Source organism: Eretmochelys imbricata, chromosome 8, assembly GCF_965152235.1.
Source record: "Eretmochelys imbricata isolate rEreImb1 chromosome 8, rEreImb1.hap1, whole genome shotgun sequence".
NCBI classification, from domain to species: domain Eukaryota; kingdom Metazoa; phylum Chordata; order Testudines; family Cheloniidae; genus Eretmochelys; species Eretmochelys imbricata.
The window spans coordinates 32,192,097-32,213,480 of NC_135579.1; the positions used below are offsets into that span (position 1 = coordinate 32,192,097).

Sequence of the window (21,384 nt, forward strand, 5' to 3'; positions counted from 1 at the left end):
TCTTGAGGGTTCTTTCTCCTGGTAAGTATCTTTGGGGGAGCTGTGGGAAGCAGCAGGATGTTTTACTCTTGTCTTAATCTCCTTAACTAGTCAACTTCTGGAAATCAGGCATTTAGGTTTTGCTGATATCCCTGAAAGAGGTATTTGCCTACATGCTGTTTGTGAGCATACCTGTTCCAGGACTGGTGTCTACAGTGTATAAATAAAATAAAAATATATCCAGACTCCACGTTACTGATTCACCCTCCAATAGAAAGGTGATATACAGGGCCTTGACACCTGCTGTCACTCTCAGAGGGGTGACAATGTTTACTTCTCCAATGTTTGGTGGGGCTTAATCAAATCAACCAGATTATGCCACATTATTGCACCAAATTTATTTCAATAGGACAGCCCACAGAATATAGTACTACTTAATGTAAAGATGGCAAATTCTAGCTCTTAATATCTAATGAAAGACTTTGACATCCTTGGATTTCAAATATTTGGCACTAGGGAACTGCAAAGGGGAAAGACAGACTTGGCTCATAAACTGTATCAGAGGAAGGAGGTTAATGATGTCTATAGTGTATAAATAAAATAAGTTACACTAAAAATATACCCAGACTCCACGTTACTGATTCCTCCTCCAATAGAAAGGTGATATACAGGGCCTTGACATCTGCTGTCACTCTCAGCTAGAAACTGAACTAGTTATTTACATCTGTTCACACCAGAGTGAGGGCCCTTGTCAAATTATTCTTTGTTTTTCCTATCACCGAAAGAAGACAGTCTAAATTATTTTGAAGCATCTCTGTCGATGAAAGTTAAGCAAGCAAATAATGTAATGGCTTTACTGCAGCATGGTTGGATTTATAGATACGAAGACCAAAACAAATGGGATGGGATGCATCTGCACGCTGTTTGCACAATCTCATTTTCAGAGTAGGATGATCAAACACATGACGAGCCCAAAACTAGCTGGAAGTGGTTGCATCTACTTTGAAATAAAAGTCCTCCTTCCAGCCCTTTGCTTCTTTCTGCATGTTAGTTTGGTTTGGAAGTATTTGTAGTCAAGTAGCAACCCAACCCCTCCTCATTTTTTGATTATTTTTGCCTTTGCACATCCAGGTTATAGATAAAGAAGATTATCCCAAGCTTAATTTTGATCATTTTCTTCAAAGTAACCTGAACTTTCCCTTTAATCAAGTCTTTATTAGAGAAGATTTGTCACATTTGATAGTGGTTCAGCAACAAAGAAAAATCCTTTCCCCAGCTCAAAAGAGCTTCATCCAAATATTTTATCCTCAAACTTTGGGAATGTGGGTTGTAACAGAAAGATACAAGTATTCAAAGAGAAAAGAAAAAACAAGGGCCTAGCTCAGATTCCACCACTGGCCAGTTCTTCAGCTGCCAGTCGCAGCAAATTACCTCATCTAAAGCTGTCCCCCCTTTGACTGCCAAGGTGCTGTTTATGTAGAGTGCTCTGATCTAACTTCTGGTTGTGCCTTCAGCCACTTGGCCGCCTCATTAACCCCAGCTTCAACCTGCAGGACAGATGAGCAATTAGTTAATTGATTTGGTACCAGTCCTAAGATAAGGCCTGTGCACCTGCCTAATGTCCTCCTGATGGCATGTTAAACTTCCCTTCCTTATGCATGGCTCTGGCAGCTGCATGCAAGTTAATGATCATGCAACTGAAAAACTGTGGTTTAACACAGGTATCCTGCCAAAATTGCCGCTCTCAGACACAGATCTGCTGTCCAAGAGTGTATAAGATTACTGAATGTGTATTCCCTGCTCCTTTTGCCTACTGGAAGCCCTACTTTGAAATATGTTCACCTTAATGTGTCCAAATGCTGTATAAAGGCATATATGCAAATAAGACCAAATCTCAGCATCCAAAAGATTTCAGGAAGGCCCATAGTCTACACTAGGTTCTGAAAGACTGCCAGTAGCTAATTTCCTACTCTTTGTAGTGTGCTCACTGACCGTCTCTGCCCACCCTCCTTTTAGTGTGCTGTTGTTCAGTGTTTTGGCTGGTCTGTGATCAGTTTTGAGCTCTTTCCAAGAGGAATTATGTCTTGATCTATATTATCTAAAGCACTGTGTTCATCTGTGGTGTTACAAAAATGCTTAGCAATAATAAGCGCATTGAGACAACTGAGAAAGGTGGAGTAAGATTGTAAGATGTTTGGGACAGGACTGACTGCTGCTTTGTGTCAGTACAGTTCCTAGCACAATGGAGCACCATTCTTGGTTGGTCCTTAGTCACCACCATAATAGACATGGTCAAAAGACCACAAGGTCTGTTGTGGGGCCAGTTCTGATCCGACTCTGTGGATAGTGCTGGAGGTGATTCTTCCCAATCACTGGATGAAGATTCACTGCCTTCAGGGGACTGATTTGCCCAGGGAAGTTGTACAAAAATATCACTGTGTCATAGTAATTGGGCTGAGGACTGAGCACATTGTTTGAGACTAAACACTAGCTGTAACCGTTGCACTGAGTGAGGAGACTCACAAACTGAACAGTCAGCCTTCTTCGTAGGCCTGAGATGGCATTTGCTGCAGTGCTCCCAAGCAAGATCTAAAGATGTGAAACTGGGGGAATTATAGTGGCCTCACAGGAGCCTTTGCAGACTGATTGACAAGTGATAGCAGAGCAAGAGAGATCCATTTGTAGACTAGCATATGTATGATGATGACCATGTGTATACCAACAGAGGTTTGTGCTATCTGGAACTATAATAGAAATGCTAAGGGTAAGACCTAGGCCTTCCTTAATATTAGGAAGAGAGCAAAGAACTGGGCCTTATTCAGTAAAAGAAAATAATGTATGGCTTGTTTGTATTAATTTCCCTGTTGTATGTTTGCATGTCACTACTCCAGGAAATGATGGATATAGTAAAGGCAATTTATGATATGATGGGCAAGTACACGTATCCTGTTCTCAAGGAAGATGCTCCGAGACTGCATGTAGAAGTTTTCTTCCAGGTACTTAGTTGATTTCTAATGCGTTTCTCTTGCCACGTAGCTACCAGCAAAACCTGAGCAATGACAATCATTCTGAATTTCAGTGGTAGCCTCTGTCTAAGTTTGGAAGGTACTGTAGTTTTATGCAAGTTATAAAATGACATGCTACATATGCAAAAATATATCCATGTTATGAGAACTAAAAATGTTTCTTTGTTTTGTTTTGCAGAAAATGGATAAAAACAAAGATGGTGTTGTAACTTTAGATGAGTTTATTGAATCATGTCAGGAGGTAAGGACAATCATATTGCTGCCATGAAAGCAGAGAAGATGGTCTCATGCCACAAAGTTCATATCTGTTCTGCATTTCAATCCACTCCAAGTCTCTGGGTGCTCAGGATCCCAGGTTTCATTCTATTAGATGTTCAAGCCAGCTGAAAAATTCCGCTCTGGGTTCTGATCTGTGAATCTTCCTGAAGATCAGAGTGCTTGGAACCTACATGGTTTTGGTGCAAACTGGTCACTGAATACAGTCTGTTTATTTCCAGTGCTGATGGCCAGTGCTTTTATTTTCCCATGTGAATTCCTGATTTCTTGTTACTGTACACAACTCTTAGGGAAGCTCACATAGCCTTTAACTTATGTAGAGAGACATTTTCAGCCTCTCAAAAACAGAAAAATACACAAGTGTTTTTTTTTTTCTGGATAACATTAACAGGGACTACCACAATGTCTGTGCTGTCCAAAAGCATAAAATCTGCCTAGGAACCTTTCAGTTACAACACTGACTCAGAAAACTCATTGATGTTCAAGGTCAAATGTTAAAAACAAGTGCTGTAATCAAACTGATGATGTTTCCAAAATGAACATCTTTGGCAAATTCCATAAATTAAACTGGCTGTGGTAATTATTTACTGTTATTTTTAGTGCCTACACAAAGACCAGCATCTGCATTAACATGCAATTAGCCCAACATCTGTTTTCTTGGACTCCAGTTAACTGTGTGACTGTTTGGTCAGGGATGTTTCCAGTATTTAATCCGTGCAATAAAAGCCTGTGCCTTGTATAGAGTTTAAAACAGCACTAATTATCATTTACCAAGCATCAAGCTTTCCCTAGAAACTAATCCTTGTTCTCTAATCAAAACGTTTCAATTCTTCAGGTATTTTTTGTGGGGGCAGGGTAGAGAGGGAAGAGGGAGTTTTCAGTCAAAGCAATTGGGCAGATTCGCAGAATGTTTCGGTCACCCAAATCTGCATTTTTTTGGTGAAAAAAATTTTAGATGAAAAATTTCATCCAGCTCTACTCAGGAGTGTGCAACTCATCCCTAATTATTAGATGACTAATCCAATGTCTTTTCATTTTGGTTGCTTTATTTTTGATGTCTTCTGTTTCCTTGCTTGGGTTTTGGCCCCCTCCTTCATTTTTTTTTTATCTGTTGGTTTAGTCCCCATTTTTGGTACCAGTGGAGTATTAATCTTTTTACTGGTGATTGACTTGTCTTATGGTTACTAGGTTTGCCTTGGGCTAGATGTGTACGATCATTGATACGAGAAAATTAAGCTGCTTCACTTTCCTTTGAGATTTTTTTTAAATACTCTGCACTGTGGTTTCTGTTCAGTGCTTAAATACCTTGCTGTTGGAATGCATGTTGTAGACTGATACAATACAAGGATGGTTTCCTCTCAAATAGGAGACTCCAAAATTTAGATTTATCTTTTTTTAATTTAAAAAATAACCCTGTAATGGGAACTGCAGATGCCAGGTGTCTTTGAGGATTTGCTTTGTCATCAGTTAAATCTGTAGTCATTAATCTTTTGTGTATATGGCGTCCCATGCCACGTACTGCACTTCACCACACCATCCCCTACTAAATTGAGTCACATCAGTAGCTGGAGTCTACTCCTATGCTCATTTGGGGCTGGTGCAGAGGTATGCTGCTCCTCCTATTAAAAGTGTGTGTGGTAGGGAGGGAGTGGGATTATGCTGGCCTCTAATCTGCTACCTGTGGAAGACTGATCTTGTGAGAGCTCTCTGTTTCATCGAGTCAGTGTTCGGGATTGTTGGAGGCCTCCACAGGACTGATCTGCTGCTGATGGGAAATGGATCCAGCAGAGAGAATCCTATTTCTTTGCAAAAATGGGGGTGAAGAAAAACTGGATTGTATTGGACCTTAAACAGTTCCTCTGGTGACTGTGGGGGGAAATCTAAATTACCCTATGAGTATGGGATGACAATAAAAGATTCTCTGAAGCAGGAAGTCTGTGGTAAAAATCAAAGGGTCCACTGGATTGTAAAGAGTTAAAGGGAGCAATTAGGGACATTGTGAGAAAAAACATTAGTGAGAAGCAAAATGATATCTCTGCATCAGTTTTCACCACCAGCACTGGACCGACCTGATCTTTCCTGGTAACAAAGATGAGGTACACTCAGAGATAGAGGTGACAGTTGAATTTGTGCTGGAGAAAATTATTAATTGATTTAAAATATAGTAAGCTGCCAGGCCCAGAAGGTATACACCAAGAGTTCTGAAGGAGTTGAAGTATAAAGCACCTGAGCTGCTAACAAAACAATATAACCACTCATTAATAATAAAAAGAAAAGGAGTACTTGTAGCGCCTTAGAGACTAACCAATTTATTTGAGCATAAGCTTTCATGAGCTACAGCTCACTTCATCGGATGCATCGGATGCTGTAGCTCATGAAAGCTTATGCTCAAATAAATTGGTTAGTCTCTAAGGTGCCACAAGTACTCCTTTTCTTTTTGTGTATACAGACTAACACGGCTGCTACTCTGAAACCTGTCATTAATAATAGCCACTTTTTCTGAGTATTTGAAGGTAGCAAATGTTTCTGCATATTTATAAAAAGGTTCATGGGATGATCTGGGGAGTTATAGACTTGTAAATTTTACATCTGTACTGGGCATACTCGTTGAATCAAACATTAAAAATAGAGTAACAACACATTGGATACAGTCCAACCAGCATGGATTCAGCACAGGAAAATCATGTTTCACTAATTTCTTAGAATTCTTTGACTATGTCAGTAACATGGGTGCAGAAAGGACAACCAGATAACATAATTTATTTAGACTTCCAAAAGCCTTTGAAAAGGTGTTAGATGTGAAATATTTTCTTGGATTAAAAACTGGGTAGGAGTCAAAAAGCAAAGAGTAGGATTAAATGGTCAATTTTTATCATGACAAAATGGTTAACAGCTGGGTACCTTCAAGATTCGTACTAGGTCCCATGTAGCTGAGTACTGCGGTAGCAAAATTTGCAGATGATACAAATTTATTTGGGTTAATCAGGACCGGAGAAGACTATGAAGAATTTTAGAGAACTAAACAGTCTAGATCAATAGACAGCATGATGGCGGATGAAATTTAATGCTGACAGATGCAAAATAAGGCACACTGGAGGGGGAAAAACTAAACTACTCTTGTAGTTAATTTAGATATCTATAAGGTGTAACAACTCAGGAAAGGGACCTGGGTGTCAGTGAAGAAAACTCAGTTAAATCCTGTGTTCAGTGTCAACTGTGGTCAAAATCCCTAAAATGATGTTAGGATGCATAAGGAATGGGATAGAGAATAATACCAAAACTGAAGCCTTTTATATAAATTAATGTGCAGCCTCCCCTGGAATCCTGTGCGCTGTATGGGTCACCTCATCTCAGAAAGGACATTTCAGCATTGCAGAAGGTTCAGAAAAGAGCAGCAAGAATGGTCATAAGCCTGCAAAAACTCTCCATGCAGAGAGATTGAAAGGATTGGGGTTGCTTACCTTAAAAAGGGGACAAATAAGAGAGGGCACAATAAAGGTGTATAAAATAATGAGTGGTCTAGAGAAGATAGGTTGGGAGCTTCTGTTGTCCCTGACTCATAAGACATGAGCAAGGGACATTAAAATAAATTAAAAGGTGGAAATTCAAAACCAATAAAAGGAAATGCATTTTCACACAACTTGTAATTAAATTGTGGAACTCAATGCCACAGGAAGTCATTGACACCAGGAATTTAATAAGATTCAAAAGGGGATTAGATATTTATATGGATATCAAGAATATTCAGAGTTGTTATAATCAGTGATAATAGAAATTTCGGCAGGGCTATCAAGCTTTTTACTTCAAACTTTAAACCCATCTCTAACTATTAGAGGTCTGGATGAGACGTATGGGGTAGGGAGGGAGACAGGTTATCCCAGATTATATGCCTGTTTGTGGGGGTTCTTACACCTTCCTATGAATCATATGGTTCTATCCTCTGTTGGAGACTGGATGGACTAGATCCTGAACTAGGTGGACCTTAGGCCTGATCCAGTCTGGCAATGCGTATGTTCCTATCATAGGCTCTGTTTTTGGGAATTCGAGCAGTGGTTGCCCTAAAAACAGGGGCCCTGATTCTCCACTGAATTGTACCTGTGTAAACATTTATACCTGTGCAAAGTGAGGGCACATTGCTACCAGATCAGACTGCACAGGTTTAAATGATGGATAAAAATTGGAACAAAAATGTTTGGCATCTGCTGGACCTTTAGATGTTGGGTTTTGAAGACTGTCACCCCTTGCACACCTGATTTGGAAGTACTGTAAATGGAAAAGTGATAAGCTACCATCCTCTGGTTGGATGACACTGAATGACTGCTCTCTCCGGCTGTGCTTAGCCCAGTGAAGATGCATGCATGGATGTTTGCTGGTGAGAGATCAGATGTGGGAAACAAAGTTAGCATTTACATGGGACTAAAGGAACTGCTTGTTCTAGGCCAGATTCAAAAGCAATTCTTTCCTGCAGATGCAAAGGATTGTGCTGCAGAGACCATGTGGAATTTGTACTGAGTTTCTCCCATGTTCATTAACAGTGGGTGATTTCTCTAGGTTTTATATTGCAAAATCTGTATAGGCATGAATGATTCCATCGGTGTTTGTGACTGTGTCCATTGCAGCAATTGCCCAACCTCAGGTATCATATCATTCAAAGAAGAAAGATGATCTTGTGGGTAAATCACTGAACTGGGATTTGGGAGATCGGCACTGAATTCCCACCTCTGCCACAGATTCCCTGTGTGACTGTGAGCAAGTCATTTAATTGGAGTATGTCTGTTCCCCAGCTGTAAAATGAGGAAGATATTTCCTTCCAGCCACGCTGTGTGGGAGTTGCCTGTTCAGATTTTAGGCCCTCTGAGGCAGGGACTGTCTTCTACTTTGTGTCTCTACAGCACCTCTCACACTGAGACCCTGATCGTGGTGTGTCTAGGCGTTACACAGCTATAACATCAGTAATTCAACTTGCATAGTGTTATAACTGTTTTTAATTTAACAGCAAAATATTATTTTCTTTTTTCAAAATATACAGCCTCTATTTGTAAATCTGGCCTAATCTGAAAGAAGAACAAATTGAGATCATGCCTTCTAAAGGCAGAATAGAGAAAATTAGAGACCTCTGCTTTATCATGCAATTCAACTGAAGACTAAATATATGTCACATTACCATTGACTAGTAAAACCTGCTTCCCTTGTCTAAACATTGATAATATCTGATAGTATAATAGTATTTGACTTAACTGTGGTAGGATGCAGGGGCTCTTCCTTGGTCCATGGAGAACAAGGGACCAACCTCAGTTCAACTCCTGCCTCCTTCCCCTTGCCCAGGCATTCAAGGAAAGGACTTGGGGATGAGTTGGCAGAGAAAGGAGTGTGTTTGAGAAGCAAAAATTCCTCTGTTGCTGAAGAGGGGAAAGAGGGGAAAGAGGGTTGAGTCTGCTCTGCTACCTCCTCACAGACCTTTCCCTGGGTCGTTGATAAATGGCTGCCAACCAAGGCTAAGATCACTGGTATCTTGCACTGCAGCTCAGCTAGTTCACAATGCATGGTAGATCAGACCAAAGTCACGGATTTAAAGAGACAGGTGGGCGGAAATATAAAGCTCTATCATTTGACTCAGTTTTGGGTATATCAAACATCAAGCTCTATAGTAAATTTGCCTCATGAGAAACTTTTTAAATCAGTTTTTCCCCAGGTATAACCCTAATTTTGTCATTTGGATTCAGGAGGTGGAAATCAATGGCATTTGAGATTTCATGTATTTCAATCAGAAAGTAACTGCACTTTAGTGGTGGATCAAGTAAACCCTGGGTACAGTTTGCACATCAGTTTAAGGCCTATGACTTCAATTGGACAGTTCAGGTGTGTAAAGTTAAGCACACATGTAAGTGTTCAAAGTCAATGGGGCTCCATGCAGGCTGCAAAGTCTGCCCACACGAAGCTAAGAACAGGCCCCACTTCAGTAAAGGACTGAAACATGTGCTTCAGTCTCTCATTATTCAGCAAAGAATTTAAACCTGTGTTTAACTTCAAGCATATGCTAAGTCGTACAGAGACACACTGCATGCTGCCTAATGAGCCCAAGTGCTGTGCTGAATCCAGGTCTAAGCTTGTAAGCATTGAATCAGGCTCACCTAGGATGCTACAAAAATGTAGCCACCACATCCTGCAGCAATAAATATTTGGTACTGGCTGTGCTGCAAAGTGCCATAGAAAGCTTTAAGAACACAGCTTTTCAATACCACTCTTAAGTGTATGTTTTTCTCATTGCTTCCAGGATGACAATATTATGAGGTCCTTACAGCTCTTTGAGAATGTGATGTAACAGCATCTGGAATGCAGCATAGGAACCGGAGACTTTGTACGTAATGAATGCCTTCTTTCTGGATGAAGGCTTTTTACAACTCTGCTATGTTGCGTGAACAAGGATTGTGTAAGGCATCTCCAACCGAGCTTCGTTTCCGAATGCAACAAACTCCCATCTCTCCTCCCCAAGAGATACTGACTGGAAGTTATTTCATTTTGGAAGCATGCTAATATTTTAATAAAACCTGATGAGTGAGACCTGCTGCTTAAAGTTAATGAATAATATACAACCTTCTGTTTGCTAGTCACAAGTTCTGCTGCTTTTAATCTATCAAACTTGATTACATCTGGTAGCACCATATCAAGAGCTTGCTAAGCCATTTATTGTGAGTGGAAGCTCAGTCCATTCCAACATAGAACAACGTGTTTTATAAATGTCCTCTTTATTTTGCTTTGGCAGAAACCTAATCTACCAGGACATCTCTGTTTAGATTTTGAAAACTAACACCAGATTTATTTACTATATTAAATGGAGGGTCCAATTCATTTAAAAACCATATATCCCACTTTACTCAACATTCCTGATTTTTCTCTTACGTAAACTGGTGTTACTCCATTGAATTTCATGGAGTTGCTTCTAATATACACCAGCCAGAGGAGCATCAAGCCGATATACATTAGAGGAGAAGAATATACTTTTCCATATACAATTTCTACATTACAGAATGAATCCCATTGAGTAACATTGAGTTCCTGTGTGACAAGATGATTTTAACAGGCTGGAACTGTGCGGGGCATGCTTTTACCATTAAATGCCCACCAGTTTTCCCAGCCACAAAGTGGGCCTCTAGTATACAGTATGCATCTCCCACCTGAACAGCTACAATGGACCATGGTCCTTTCTGTATGGTTTGGAACACCCTTAATAAATACATCATTTGTAGTTTTACATAGTTTTAAAACAAGGTATTTCCCAATGTTTGGATTTATTTGAACTTTTAAATTTTTCTTCTGAGACCCCTTTTGGCTGCGAGAGTAAGGGCATATGTTTGGCCAAACGTAGCGAGGCAAATTAAATCTTAGTACTCAACAGTCCAGAATAAGGCCCTGATCAAGTAACTGTCTCCACACAGGTTCACAGAGGGCACTGGGAAGGCTGATTGCACTTGTACAGCAGAAAGCAGTTGTGACAGGCAGGCAGCTAAAGGCAGAGGAACCAAGAAGGAAAAAGAGAACAACCTAACATAGTCCAGGATTGCCATACGCCTACCATATAGGAAACACCTATATTTTTATTAGAGACTATATTACAAATATACCGTCAGCACTGAAATTATATTTTAAATATTAGGTAAGTGGAAACTTTCCCATATATTTTGCATATTATAAATCACTTGTTTCTATAGCCCTATATTTTATAAAACCTATTGATCCACAGACGTATTGCTGATGTGGACATAGATCCGATTAATACCTGTGCGATGCTGTGCTTGCACCACCACTGAGGATGCTCCTGTAACACGTCCTGGCACAGGCTTACACAGGCGTTGGGCTTGACTCATGTGAGGAGCCCCACTGAAGTTAGCAGTGCTATTCAAGTGAGGAAAGTTTTAGTGCCAGCAGGACTGGAGCCTTACTCTGCTTTTCTGGCTACCTCACACCAAACACCACCAATGAGTTTGTTCCTTCAAAAGATGTAGGACATGGCAACTCCCACCAGTGTGCTGTGCCTTGCAAAGGGGTGAGATGCTGTGAGGGTAGCACAGTCCAGTTGTACTATGTCTCCTCCATCTAGCTATTATCTTGATGAATAAGTATGTAGTAAATCAAAGGTGGAATAAATCAGAAATTGTATCCTATTGCCTCTTCATTTTTCTTGCAATCCCACCTTAGGTACAGAAGCTTAGATTTAATACAAGCAGGGCCAGCCCACAACATTTTGGCACCTGAGGCAGAGAGCTCAAATGACACCCCCATACCCCCTTGCTTGGGCCAAAACTTTGAAACTCTGGGCCCTAGTGGCGCCCCCCCGCACAGTCTGGCACCTGAGGCAGCCGCCTCAGTTCGCCTCATGGTAAGGCCAGCTCTGAATACAAGGCCAATTTATTTACACATAGTGCAACTACAAGTTTTCAATCCGAATTATTAATTTCATTTTAAGAGAAAACAGCCAAATAAAAAAAGGAAAAAAGTGACTTAAAGTGACAGGCAGTGTGTATTTTCTGTAACATGCTGTATCAACTCTGCTCACAAAATGGCAGTTGCAGCCTGTGGACTCCTAGAAATGTAAAGGTGTAGTACGCAAAATAAGATTACTAGAGAGACGAGGTGGGTGAGGTAATATCTTTTATTGGACCAACTTCTGTTGGTGAGAGAGACAAGCTTACACAGAGCTCTCCTTTATTTCAGCCTCACTCACCTTGTCTCTAATATTCTGGGACCAACGCAGCTACAACAAACTGCATACAAAAATAAGATTATTTATGAAAGTTGTCAGTTACATACACCCAAAGTGTTTGTGTTTGTGTGAGGAATGGGAGATGTCACGAGGGCCACAGACTGGGGAAAAAGTCTAAATCAAGCCAGCTCACAAAGAGGGGGTGCATTTTAGGCACTGTCTTATCATAATCTTAGACCAGTAGCTTTGATAACCACCCACTGTTTTCAGACCATTATAAGCACAGTACCTGAGGCCACACCCCAATACCTAAGGCCAAATTAATTTCTTGGGTAACACTATTGACTTCAGTAGAATTACATCAGTGATGAGTTCGGCCCCTGATGTTTTTCTTGGTATAAACTTTCAGAACTGCTGTATTGATAATGCAGGTTACCTTCTTGTTAGCTGGAGACAAAACTGTAGTGTGTTAGTTTGTTAATCCATGTACGGAGTCACTGCTGTACTAGGGTGCACTATTGTCCAGACTGTTCTAATGTTTTTAAGTACCTTCTGCTGAGTTTGGCCTCCATTCAGCAACACACACAACCTTAAGCACATGACAGGTCCCATTGGCTTCCACTGGGATCATTCATGATTGCATGTTGCTGAATTAGGGCCTGAGTTAGTGGCAATGCTGCTTTAGCTTCTCTTTTTGGGAGCCAAAGGCCCTGATTCTGTTACTGCCATTAACCATGGATTCTGTATGTGTAGGGTGGCCACAGAACATCATGGCCCTAATTGTGCTCCTGCTGAAGTCAATGGTAAAACTCACTTTGATTTTAGTGGTACAGGATTGGGCCCTATGACAGCATGATAGTGTTTCCACCCTGGGTTAATACTTCAGTTCCAATTACTGTTACTGATACTTAAAATAGCAGGATTAGCACATCTGACAGCTGTATCTTCACGTATACTGTAGAAAGTATCAGAAGTCATTCCCCCTTACTGAACAGTTCTAGTTGGAAATTCAAATGGTGACAGAGTAACTTTCTTTAAGAACCCATGTATTGTCCATTGTATCTTGTATCTCATCCCACAATTTATCTGGCAATGTCTCATCCATAGGCTGGTATGCATCGATGCACAGTAAGCCTTCTCTTTATGAACTGTGTGCAAAGCACGCATGGATGAAAAAGAGCCAGTAACTGTGAGAGAATTTTATTCTGCTTAGAAATGTCTTTTGGTTTTAAATCCTCTATGAATGTTAGTTTGTAAACTTGCAAACCCTTCCATGATTCATAAATGGGGTCTGCAGTATTTATGGCAAATACTTACTACTACAGCTTATTAAATAAAACATACTGTGACAGTCTGATCTCATCCCATCATGAAACCTACTACCAGTATTTGGAAGGCAGTTATTGTGCTGGCTTCTCAGTTGCAGTTAGAATATCCATCAGTGCTATCAGCTGTACACGTTTTCTCAAAATTGTGAATGTTTAAATAATGGCCAGATGATTTGTCTGACTTAATTCATTAGTTAATCTACATAACCATGCCAGCAGTTTTAAAGCACATAACATGCATATTAGGCAACAAATCTATTGAAAATAAGAATGTCAATAATGATGCAACAAATGTAATGTGTCTGCTACTTTTGATGTTAGTTTTCCTGTTACTTTGAAAGCATTGCAATGTTGTGAGTAATCATGAATAATGTGACCCATGATGATACTGATATCATATGAGAAATGGCAACGTTCAGATGCTCTAGGCAGAATATTGGCATCCCTGGATTGTGACACATGCTGAACGACAAACCACCATTGTGTCAGCCTAAGAACTCTGTCGATGTGCGTGCAGCAGTGTAACTTTTTTCTTCATCGTGGAAGGACCATGATGGACTTAAGGAAGTATGGGCAAATAATATAAATTGTGCTAACTGAAGCCATTTTACTGGAGCAGCAATGCATTGCTTCACAAATGCTATTATCCAATGGCAATTTGTATGATATTTTGTTGAACAGTTTTAAAGATTTTGAGTTTAATAATAAAAATAAAAGATGTACAGAAGGGAGTCTTTTTTGTAGCCTGCGGGTGCTCAGGTCTTGAAGGGGCACTGGGGGGTTAAAAATCCTGGACCAGATTTTTTTTAAAGACCGGCCCCTGTTCCAAACACATATACCTGTGTATGTGCCAAGTGGTATTGCTGAACCAGCACTGTGAGCATAACATTTACCTACACATGGGTTATGTGCGTGTCTAACTTAGGGATGAATCAGTGTATGGGTGCAGGGGCATGCAGCTAACTTTGAAATTCTTCTCCCCAAATATAGATACTAATCAATGCCTTCACCTGTATCATTTGTAACACCTTGGGCTAGTGAAACTGTAAGGCTTATTTCTTGTGACTATTTTGGCTGTTTTCATTGAAATAATGTCAAGAAAATATCTAAACAATCTATTTCTTGGGCTAAAAAGAAGACCCATCCATGTCCCTTTAGCCACAGTCTAAATAGCTATTCTGACACTTAGATAAATGCAGACAACATTTTGCATTATACATATTTGCTAAGCTACATATTGTAGGGCCTGAAATATATACAGACATGCAAAGGAGAAAGGGTTCTCTTGCATACATGCAGAAGTTAGCTGTGTGAAATATGCTGTTGGTCTGATGCAACTTCCAAATGGATCGGTGGCTGCACTACCTTGATTGACACCCTCCTTTGGCCAATTCTCAGCAGACTAGGCAGGCACTGGGTGGCCATGAAGAATGCAGTACTCTCTTGTCTGCAATAGACGGGGTGAGGTACGTTGGCCTGTCACTGTGGAGAAATTTGCACTTATGCTGCCTGCCTTCTACCCGTTCTTGGGTTTAAAAGGGTTTGGGGCTAATCCAGCACTTTTCATTAGCATTGAAGTAACTTTTACCAGGAGGCTGCCTGTAGGAATGACAAGGCACAGTGGAGTTTGCACCATACAGTCACATGCCCATGCTGTCTTTCTCATTTTATTCCTCAGCCCCTCCCACTCAGACCAGAAGATCAGGCTCATTCTGCTGTTTAGCTGCCCCTCCCTGTAGCCAAACTAAAACCACATGTTTCCATATACCTCTGCAAAGCATGTTCCCAAGAACTTCTGTATGAAATTGGTGCTGCTGCAAAAGGAGCAATAGCTAAAAGCTGAGGCAGATTTGGTCACGGTGGCAGATGTGAGCAGTTAGCCTTGGAATAAACAGTGGCTTTGCTTAAGTGAGAGACTGGCTTGGCAGTCCATTCTCATATAGTGCAGTCACACTGAAATCAAAGGGGAGGGGTTTGTATAACAGGAGCAGGCCCAGCCAGGATTTCTGTACACACAATTCCACTTCAAGAAGCAAACAAAAATCATCACCTGCCCTTGTCCTGATCTGTATGTGTAATTCACAGAGTAGTCTACAATACATTCATCCCCAGACAGTGAGTCTGGCAAGGAAAGTGAGAATTAGGCACAGATAGCGAAAAAGAGCAATTGCATCTATATAGACAATCAAATCAAACGTGTTAGTCTGTCTTCAGTAGCTGCGGGAAAAGCATTGTGCAAGACCGTGAAGGAGCCAGGCAGTCCTTGCCAGATGGGTGCATCCTGGAAGTATGTGGCCTACTTCTTCTAACTGGCCACAACAGCAAAGGAGGAATTACCAAATCCCCACTTACAGTCATTAGCAGCAGAGCCGATCGCCCCAAATCAGCAGTAATTGAAACTTACCCAAAGGTGGCGGGAAGGCCAAAGCCAGGGGGCTGGATTGCTGGATGTGTCATGAGATAGGCCTGGGTGCTGTTGGAAGCTTGTTGACACCCACTACACCACCTGGAGGTGAGATTGAGGTTCTGCCTGGGAACTGTCCAAAGAGTGTACCTTCGCGCTAAGATGGTGGCTCTGTAGTTTAGGCACTACTAGAAGGGGGAACTTGAGCTGGGCTGTGAGCTAGTAGGTACAAACAGAGTCTGAGCCAATTCAGCTTCTACCATTGATGCGCTCTGGTAGAAATCCTTGGGCTACATCTGGCCAAAGATTAGACAACCCATGTGCAGGGCTATTTAATCATTGCGCTAAGGGTTTATATGGGGCATCAGTGGTGTGGTTTCACCCTCTGGTACGTGAGGCAATTTACTTTACCTTTCTGTACCTCCGATTGCCCTGCTGTGAAATGGGGAAGATAGTGGCAGACACACAGGGATGGGGGTGAGGGGCTGAGTTTCTTTACCAAGTGCAGATGTTACAAAGTGTTATACTAGTAATGATTACATGTGTTGTTGAGGCAAGCATAATAGCTGGAATCTCTACAAAAAATAGAGGATATGTTCTCCCTTTGCTCTCCATATTCAGCAACCAGACCAATCAGAGCCAGAGATAATTCCAGTCAGGAGCCATAGGCCCTAATTCTTCCCTGCATCAGCCGTAGGGCCAGTGCAGGCAGAGCAGGGAATTGACTTGCTGCCAGAGTGCTGGAACAATTTTTATAGTGGGGGTGCTGAGAGCCATTGAACCAAACTGTGAAGCCTGTCTATAATGGAAACCACTTCAAGCCAGGGGGTGAGGCAGCATCGTCTAGTTCCAGCACCTATGCTTGCAGCTGCCTGATTCTGGAGATGCTGAGGATCAATCCATCATGCAGCATATGTAAGGGCAGCCTGAAGTTGCACCCCAGCTGAAATAGCTATAACTGGAGAAAAGAGTACATGGAGCAACCAACATGGGTGCCTGAGTGCAACTGAGCACTCACAACCCCCATCAGCAAGGGTAACACTGTGATCTTGCTCTTTATGAAGATAACACTGTCCCCTGGAGACCACTGTTATCTTAAATTAACTTATTTCCTCAATTTTAGTCTTTTACCAGTTTCAGTCAGTATCTTATGAGCTTGGTTCTGCACCATTCAGCTTCTTTGCACCACTCTGATGTTGCAAAGCAAAACTAAACCCAGTGGAGCCAGACACATCCTGCCTGGGACGATCCTTGTGTGCACATCATAGGGTTAACTTAGAGACACTAACTAGACTCCTAGGTGACTCAATTACTATGGACAAAGATTTTCAGTGGTTCCAACCTGGATTGCTAGTGGAAAGAAAAATGACTCCTTGATATAAAAGTTATTAAAAATAATATCAATAAATCCTATCCCTAAAACGAAAACCACTGTAAGCAGAGTCTGAATGAGCTCTCCCTTGACATCTAGTGGTCAGCTGTGGAAAAAGACTTCAGAAGCTAATTCCGGCTGCATGGACACACCCACCCTGCCTACGTGCTCAGCATGATGGGATTGCTTGCCCAAATGATCACTTGTAACTGGTGTTGGATATTCAGTCTTCTTGTTATTGGGGCAGAAGTATGTGACACTCTCTACCTCAGGGGAACACCCAGCGCTCCCATGTTCATCCTTGTAAAATGATTGTGTAGTATACAATACAAAATTTGTCATGTTGGGTGTCTTTGGAATGCTCATGATACACACATAACGTTGTTATAGTGACGTTATAGTAATTGTTACAGTAATGTTATAATTTCATGTATATAGTTATGAGGCCGAAAATGTGTCCTCATGGCTTAAAATAAGCCCAGACAAAAACTCTCCAAGAGCAGAGAGGCACTTCACACCTCATCAGGGCAGGTATGGGACAAACCCAGCCCAGCCTCACAGGAACAAAGAACGCTGGCCTAGACAGTAACAAAGGATTTCTTAGACTCTCAGTGAGTCACCCCCCACATTATTTGGTCAGTTTGGGACTGCGATGAGGTAATGCTCACCTGACTCTGAAGCAGGGTGGTGCGGGAGGACAAAGCCAAGAAGAAAGAAAGGGAGAGACATTTGCCATGCTCGTCCTCTCTCTTCCATGTACATCTACAGACACTACACCAAGTGACTGAAGCTCTGATCAAAAGCGAGAGCCTGGCTGAAGAGCAACCAGACAGCCTGTGGTGAGAAGCATCTAAGTTTGAAAGGGAGTTGAAAGTGTTAAGATCAGCTCAGAATGCGTTTTGCTTTTATTTCATTTGACCAAATCTGGCTTGTTATGCTTTGACTTATAATCACTTAAAAATCTATCTTTATAGCTAATAAATCTGTTTGTTTATTCTACCTAAAGCAGTGTGTTTGGTTTGATGCGTGTCAGAAACTCCCCTTGGGAGAACAAGCTTTGTCAATTTAACAAAGTAATTGATATGTACTAACTCATATAAGCTTTCAGTGTCCAGCGGGCATAACTGGACACTGCAAGATGGAGTTTCCTAGAGTTGCATCTGGGACCGGAGATATTGCCTAGTGTCATTCGGTTACAAAAATCCAAGGAGCAGCTTATATGCCAGAGGCTGTGCATGAACAGCTCAGGAGTGGGGGTTCTTACAGCAAAGCAGGGTAAGTCTGGCTCCCAGAGTCAAGGATTGGAGTGACCTAGCAGATCACCGGTCCAGATAACACCCAAGGGGAACGTCACAGAGAAATAAAGGGTTGTTATCCTTCTTGTGTGAACCATGGGCAGCAGAACTGTACCTGGGATATCCCAATGGAGGGACTCCCCCTTAACTGAATGGCACTCGCTAGGCAGGGGACATGGGTTCCAAAGCCCAATGAGTTGCGAGAGGGTGGGGATAGGGATCTGTACCTGGTGGTGTGGGCCCTGTTTAAGGGTCCTAGGCACCATTTATAGATTCATTGATTCATAGATATTAAGGTCAGAAGGGACCATTATGATCATCTAGTCTGACCTCCTATGTGGCGGTTTAATACAAGACAGGACACGGCTTTAGGCAAGTAAGCAGGCTGGTTTGCTGACGGGATTGCTTTTGTTAGTTTTTTTATTTATTTATTTTTTTTGCGCATTATATATTTTGATTGCAAAAGGCATTAACAAACGAACGAAATAATATGATTTTGATTGATATTTTTATTTATTAGCCTTTATTTATTACAATTTTTGTTTTTAGGCTTTGAGCCTAGGCCAAGGAAGCTTTCCACGGTTGATGTCCTTATTTTGACTTTTTAATGGTCCATGTTCCCATGGTCCATGTCCTTGGACAGAGCAATGTGTGCATTGCTTTTACACAACAGTCAGGGTGTGCCCTGACTGTTTCCAGGTGCATGAACGCTACATGAACCCTTCACTCCTGCACAATGCAGGCCACCGAATCTCACCCACCTACTCCTGCAATAAACCTCTCATCTATGTCTGAGCTACTGAAGTCCTCAAATCATGGTTTAAAGACTTCAAGGTGCAGAGAATCCTCCAGCAAGTGACCCGTGCCCCATGCTGCAGAAGAAGGCAAAAAAACCCCAGGGCCTCTTCCAATCTGCACTGGAGGAATATTCCTTCCCAACCCCAAATATGGTGATCAGCTGAACCTTGAGCATGTGGGCAAGATCCACCAGCCAGATACCCTTCCTCTCTCCATGGTATAATAAAAGAGCTAATTTAGATTCAATTGAGAGTCTTGTTACATGCTGCAGAGCTGAAATCACTGATACCTAGGTCTAAGTATTAGACCTACTTTGGGACAGTGTCTCTAGTGCAAGAGACTTCCCAACGTGCACCAGCAGTGAGGCTCCCCCACTAACAGCTGAAATCACTGCAAGCTGAAATCACAGAGAGTTGTGTTAAGTGGGGGTGGGGCTGAAGACATTTTGGTGTGTGGCCAGCCGGGCGGCTGGCAGAGAGGTGCGGCAAGCGTCCAGCAGGGCAGCTGGCAGAGAAGCGTGGCAAGCGGCCATCAGGGTGGCTGGTGGAGAAAGCCAGAGCAGAGCGCTGCAGAGAGGCGTGCCAATCAGCCATTGGGGCAAGGAGCGAGTGCCCGAGCAGCAGAGTGTGGAAGGTGCCTCCATCCCCGCCCCCACACAGAGGATGGGAGGTGAACTCTGCAGAGCCTCTGAACTCTGGGGCTGCACTGGCCAAGGACAGCAACTGTGAGTGGGGTGCAGAGAAGGAATGGGCACGTTAAAGGGACTTTTGGGTTGCTGGAAAGGGGGACTTAGGGGTGGGTCTTTTGCTCATGGTTTGTTTTTATGAACCCTAGTTGCGGTGTTTTCCCAAATTAATGCTGAGCTACTTCCCTCCCTTTATTAAAAGGTTTTGCTACACTCAGACTCTGCTTGCGAGAGAGGAAGTATTGCCTCTTCGAGGTGCCCAGGGGGTGCTGTATAATTGTCCCAGGTCACTGAGTGGGGGCTGCAGCCAGTTTTGTGTTGTATTGTTGAAAAGGAACCCCTAGATACTGAACCCCGCGCTTGCTGCTGCTGGTTCCACCTGGCAGAAGGGTTACACCACTTAAAACTCTTCTTTAACTGAGGGTTAAACTATAATCAAATTGAGGTCAAAGTCATGTCAAATAAACAAATTAGCAGCAATACTGCAGTTAAGGGCTTGTTTACATGAGGGGTTAAACCAAATTAAGTCAAGTTAAATTGATTTGAAAACACTTGCATACACACAATGCATTCATTATGGCACACAGACTCCATATTTATAGCAAACTCGGGAATCCTCTTTCCAGAAAGCCAGGATCTTCTCAGAACCCTGATGCTGGCCAGGTAGAAAGCAAGCTCAATTCCTGCTGTGCAGCAAATGAGCCCAATTCCCCGCAAGAAAACCAGGCTGGGATTGTGAAGGCAGATCCTCTCGAGAAACTCTCAGTAGGTAAGTCTGTCCTTACAATTTAAAGTCATCAATTCAGGCAAAGCATGAGATTAACAGAGAAAATCCTTATAAATCCTAAAACAGGAAGTTCAAGGATGTAGCTGCTTGTTTAGTTACAAACCACCAATGGAGAATTTTTATCCATGGCAGTGACATCAACTCTTAGGTGGGTAAATATTGTAGGATTGATACCAAATTATTATTTATATCTAGATCACAGTCTCAAGGGCAATGGAGATTTCCTACTTACATTTCATTCAGTGGTGGCCAATCTGTTTCCTTCCCTTGTCACCTCCCACACAGATACAAATATAACTAAAAGAACGAGAAGAACCTATGGCAGCTTAGAGACTAACAAATTTATTTGAGCAAAAGCTTTCGTGGGCTAAAGCCCACTCATTCCATTTTAACCAGAAATAATTATAAATTTATACCAAGGCTATATTCTCATATATGTTAATTCCCTCACACTTGGACAATGTGGAGCAAACATAATCTCTCCTACACCACCCTCTCCCATCTACCTGTGCAGGGGGCATGGTTATGGGAGTCCCTTTCAGAATGGCCCCATGGGACTGTTGCTTTCTAATGTAAATTATAGCAGTCTAGATACTGCTCTAATTTATGCCCGTTGGACCAGCCTAGCTGCCAGGATGCTCCATGACCAAGATAAAGGTGTCCAAAAGCTTCCTTTGCCTTCTACCCTCATAGCTGTGCTGACTACTCTTTGGCTGAAGCACTGAAGATCTGT

At 41.9% G+C, this 21,384-nt stretch overlaps 1 protein-coding gene across 2 annotated transcripts in view; it reads left to right on the forward strand.

The window, feature by feature from the left end:
* The window catches only part of KCNIP1 (potassium voltage-gated channel interacting protein 1), a 120,176-nt gene extending 110,573 nt beyond the window's left edge, over nucleotides 1–9,603 (forward strand). For both annotated transcript variants that reach the window (XM_077824073.1, XM_077824074.1), the window contains exons 6-8: nucleotides 2,871–2,975; nucleotides 3,184–3,246; nucleotides 9,556–9,603. In XM_077824073.1, the coding sequence (XP_077680199.1) occupies nucleotides 2,871–2,975; nucleotides 3,184–3,246; nucleotides 9,556–9,603 (216 nt within the window). The remainder of the gene's footprint in view (nucleotides 1–2,870; nucleotides 2,976–3,183; nucleotides 3,247–9,555) is intronic.
* The last annotated feature ends 11,781 nt before the right edge of the window (nucleotides 9,604–21,384 follow it).